Source organism: Daphnia pulicaria, chromosome 1 (assembly GCF_021234035.1).
Source record: "Daphnia pulicaria isolate SC F1-1A chromosome 1, SC_F0-13Bv2, whole genome shotgun sequence".
NCBI classification, from domain to species: domain Eukaryota; kingdom Metazoa; phylum Arthropoda; class Branchiopoda; order Diplostraca; family Daphniidae; genus Daphnia; species Daphnia pulicaria.
This window is the reverse complement of record NC_060913.1, coordinates 38,994,927-39,000,210: the sequence shown is the minus strand read 5'-3', so window position 1 is coordinate 39,000,210 and position 5,284 is coordinate 38,994,927. Positions and strand designations below refer to the sequence as shown.

General features: G+C 38.2%; 1 protein-coding gene across 1 annotated transcript; it reads right to left on the bottom strand.

Annotated features, from left to right (window-relative positions):
• Window positions 1-3,626: 3,626 nt before the first annotated feature.
• Window positions 3,627-4,161, bottom strand: LOC124324303. The gene is made up of 2 exons (XM_046784372.1): window positions 4,071-4,161; window positions 3,627-3,961 (listed from the first exon to the last, which is right to left on the bottom strand). The coding sequence occupies exons 1-2, from the start codon at window positions 4,159-4,161 to the stop codon at window positions 3,627-3,629; spliced, it is 426 nt and encodes a 141-aa protein (XP_046640328.1).
• Window positions 4,162-5,284: the final 1,123 nt, after the last annotated feature.

Genomic DNA, 5,284 nt, shown 5'->3' with positions numbered 1-5,284 from the left:
TCACCGTATTCAAGTGCCAGGCAATATAGCTTCGTAGTAGATGTATTAAACTAAATATACCATGATTTTGGAGAGGTGGATTTGGTCCTCGATTATGATGACACAAATACCAATGCCGACGGAAGGTAGAATACACGGTGAATGCTCGATTGTTACATGAGTCAACAGAACACAGAGTAAAAAACGGTTTTGTTGCACTATGATGTTCTACAATGTGCAAGAAAAACCATTTGTGGTATCTCAGTTTGATTATCGCACATAGAACACTTAATTGCCCTTTGAGACGTCATTGCACTGTACGGTGTTGGTGTTATGCGACGACGCATGCCACGAGTGCGAGGAAGAAAACTTTCCCATTCACAACCATACATGTGCCTCACCAATATGAAATACTTTTTTTCTTATCAACAAAACAATACAAAGTTTACTGCAAAAAAATGTTTACAGTCACAACATAAATCGTGCAAGTTTAATATTAAGTAGTTAAGTACTTACAGAAACTGTGGCTAAAACTTGTCTGCTAGGGAGTACCGCTAGTAGTACTGCTAGGGAAACTGAATGCTGCTAGGGATAACCAAAATTAACACTGAAATGGTTGAGGTAGTTTTTTTTTACCCTTTGCTGTTGACAGAGAAACTTTACGCACATTAAACGAAGAGGCCAAATCAAGAGGGATGCGGGTCTCATCTACGTTCAGGTAAATAATGAAAGGATAAAATGTGCACCAAAAAAATTTACTTACGTCTTTGACTAATAAGCAGAAAAAAAGTCGACATCGTCATCGTCGTTACCAAGGAACTCCATTTCAAATATGAAGTACTCTCATATCTGAAGAGAGAGTTAGGGCTGAAAGGATATTGGGGGGGGGGGGAAATGTGTGCACATGAGATGGTATACCGACTCCTTCAGGTTGGTTCACTTATACAGTACCTACCAAAAGTCTTTGGAAGCCCGAGAGGACCTTATGCAAAAACGCAGTTTTTGCAGTCCTCCCAGTACTACAGTTTTTAACCAAATGCTTTCAAATTTGGTATGTACATAGCTAGAGGTAGTGAGAACACCTCTGATTTTTTTCTGATTTTTTTTTTACATTTCCTAAAGTACTTTTAGCCGGTTCTAAAGTCTTTGGAATGCCGAGAGGACCTTATGCAAATTAGGCCACTTTAGCCTTTTTTTTGCAGCTGAACGGATAGGGCTAGGGAAACGCGACTTTTAAAAAAAATCGACCTGCGTTAGCTTTATATCAGGTCTGATTTTCAATTTTTTTGATTGATATTTCAAAGTTTCATTTGAAGTTAAAAAACGAAAAAGTAAAATTCCCCTTTTTTCCGCACACACCCCTTTGTTTTTTCGTTGGCGCGATAGAAAACAAAGGGATGGGAGCGGAAAAAATAACGCTATAGGCCTACAACCACCGAAAGAAAACGAGGAAACCGCCACGTCGATTGCTGAAGCCAGCAAAGAAGACGCGGCTTTTGCTTTCAGGCAAACATTTGTACACGCTAATACCCTCAAATGTGATGAAATAATAAGAACACTTCCCGAGTACAAAAGTTTTCAAACGGTTATTATACATATCAGTATTATTATATGGGTCACGCATTAACTTACCTTTTTACTTATAGGTATTGCATGACTTCGAGAGGGAATCATTGGGCATTACCACCAGAGAGATTTTTACTTCTAGGCTTAATAATCATCTCTCGTATTTTCGGCTATTTTTGACGACTGAGAACAAACGTGAGGACTATTCTGACCTCTCGAATCTCGAAATTATTGTACACGTCAACAATCTGGCCTCTACTAAAAAAGGGACACGGCATGACCCACCACTCTTCGCTATTGAAAGGGTACTGATTGTCTTTCACAACTTATATTTAATGGCCAATAACCTTCTTTTATGCAATACTTCCAGGTCGGTGGCGTCGTCCCTAACACCCGAGCTGATAATACCAGTCCTCACAGCATTCTTTTCTTAGACAGCAACAAAGCCATCAAGAAGATGATTATTAAGGCTGGTAGCGGCGTCTCCTATACAGTTGAGGGCATCGAGGGCAATATTTCCGTAATATTGCTGAATATCTTATCGATGATCTATTATACATTCGACATTTGCTACCCTGCCCTATATGGAATTTTAAAAGTTGTAGACGATTTGTGTTTAAAGGGCTTTCACCGGTATAGTGAAGAGAGTTCACAGCCTAAGAGACGACGAATTGGGCAAGGAAAAACTCGATCTCGTCTAGAAACCAAAAAAACGCCCGATTGTGTGTCGAAGTTTTTAAAGTCTTATTTTGCATTTCTGGATAAAATGAACTTACAGCTATAAACATGCCTGTATTTCCATTTCAATAAACTTGACTCTTTGTTTGTACGTCATTATAATTACGATTCTTATATATGGAATGCAGCAGAAGACTATTCCATAAAAAATTACCATAAAATGTATGGCTTTCAGGCATTGCTTTTTATTACAGATTCACCAAACAAGTATTACGATACTTAATTTTAAGTACCGGTATATTTTTAAGTACAGATTTCAGATTCAGCTTCACGTACACTAAGACCATTTTTCTTAAGAACGTACTTACTTAATAAATAAGTAGTTAATTGCAATCAAGTGTTAAGATTTGAGGCCTACTTGTATTAAGTACCCAAATAACTCTGCAAGTAGATTTGCACAAACAAGTACATTTTTTAAAGTGCGCGACAGAATGTCAGCTGGATTATCCTCCGATGGCAAATATCTCCATGTTGCGGCATTCTGTTGAGTAAACTCTCTGATCTTCTTGACCCGATTTGTAATGAATTGACGAGGATGTCCTTCAGACTTGGAGATCCAAAAATGAATGATTTGGCTATAGCTCCAGAGAAATATTTTCATCCGGATGCCTTTCTTCTTTAAAGCTGTTATGATGGTCGTGGCTAGAAGAGTGCCGAGATAGGCCGCCATCAATTCCGCTTCTGGAATTGAGATATCTCTCTCTCCTTCCCGCTGGCTATCCTTAATAGGAGTAATGTGTGCTTTCGACATTACAAATGCGGTTTGCTCTTTGTAGCAAAGATATGCGACTGCTCCATAGGCACGCCGACTCGCATCGCAGAATACATGCAGCTCTTGAACAGCGTCAACTGATCCGAAATGGGACTTTGGCAATGACATCAACTGCTGGTCGACTGCGACGTTTATTGAATCCACGAACTCCTTCCATCGTTTCAGGTGATCGGAAGACAATTCGTCGTCTATTTTGAGGTCTGATATGAAAATATCTTGAATAAGAATCTTCGATGAAGTGCCCAATGGTGCATAAAATCCAAGGGGATCATAGAAGACTCCATTTCCTTTGAGGACGTCTCTTTTTTGTCACGACATCGGCTGCTGAGAGATTAGGTGGTTGAACGTTTAACGTATCTTTCTCCTGATTCCAAATCAAACCAAGAGTTTTTGATAGACGTGATGGGTCCCTCCCTCCCTACGCCAAACTTTTTTCAACAGCACCATCACTGAATCCCCAAGCTTGCAGGGGAAGATGAGCTTGATCCATGATGCGATTGGCTTCAGTGTAATAATTAAGAGCGGCACTGGGGCTCCCACAACCAGTTATGATGTTGTCGACGAATACACTTTACAGCATATCAGCAGCTATTTCGGAGGTCGACTTCTTAAGATGATGCATCATCAACGCGTTGAGGATGAAAGCAGGTGATGACTTAGCTCCAAACGGCACCACTCTGAATCTGTAGACTGCTACTGGAGACTCAGGGTTGATTGGATCTTCTAACCAAAACCAACGAAGGAAATCTCGATCGGCCTTGTGCAGATTAATATGATGAAATGCCTTTTCCATGTCGGCAACGATGCTGATGGCATGAGTTAGGAAGTTGATTAAAATTTGAGTTTGGTCGTTGTGCAATGGTGTAACAGCTTCGACACAGTCGTTAAAACTGACTCCATTCCATCCTTTACATTGACAATTGTAAACAATACGGATTGAAGTAGTAGCTGATTCCCTTTTGACATAATGATAAGGGATGTAATGGCAATTTTTTGCGAGCTCTACTGCAGGAACCTTTGCGTTTGAGTTGCTCTTCAATTAGACGAGAAACCACGGCTAACATTTCTGGTACTTTCTCTAAACGTTTAATAATGGCTCGAGTCATGCTCAGAAAAAAAATGTCTGCTGGCATCATTCGTTTTGGAATAAAAAATGGAGCTCGTACAGTTTTGTTTAGAAAATGCGCCATACAAAAAGTACGCAAAGTGTAGGTCTATTGTTTTGCGTTTTCCGTTAGCGATGTATGAAAAGTTCAAAAATATTTTTCTTCCTTTCAAGAATTCTGAACAAGAAAAAAATACTGCCCCTATTTAAAAAGAATTTAGACCAAGGCCATTATTTAGTTAACGAAGGTTATTGTATCGTTCAATGACAAATGTGTTATATCCTGTATGGCATATTCCATTCGTTTTTTTAATTGATTTAAAACTTATGTATTATTTATTGAGTAAAAAATATGATTTTGAGCGTATTTATTATACCCACATAGTTTATATAGGTTTTATGATTCAAAATAAATAATTGCAAAAGTGCGAGAGAGAAAGAATTTAGAATATCAGGCTTCAATGTTTATTTGTTGATTGACAGATTATTTCCACAAACCTTTGAACAACAACCTATTTTATGGATAAAGGTAAATCCGCAAAAGCTTCTAAAAACAAAAAAACAAATTTGATAGGAAGAGGATATTCGATAGACAAAATATAAGAATGTGCAAGAAGAAAAGAGAGGGCTGATTTCAAATTCGCGTTTTCTAGCTGCGAATGTTTTTTCCCTATCTTGATGAAAAAATCGTTTCCTATTTGGATCACACCGGGTTGTATCATATCGGATGTTTCGGACAGAACCCAACCGAAACTCGTACCTCTCTTAAAATAAAATAAAAGGCAATTGAAAATCGAAATTCAGTCATAATGAATTCAGTGACAAAAGATATAAAGAAAATATAGACAACCATAGTTTTATATACCTCAAATTTACGAAACATCAACGAAAGGCATTCAGAAGTTTGGACGCCTTTTACCTTTTCTCTAGGGTCATTACTATAGGAAAAATATTTATGTTAGTAACTCAAGAACTATCAGGGAATAATCGGACGAGCCTGAAAGAAAAAAATCTATTACAAAAAATATTCTCGTCATTATAAATTATGGTGCTAACGAAAATCTTCTTTGGCTTGTTTTGCAGAAGCAATAAGTTCCCTCGCGCTAGTTGACGAAGCGGTTTTT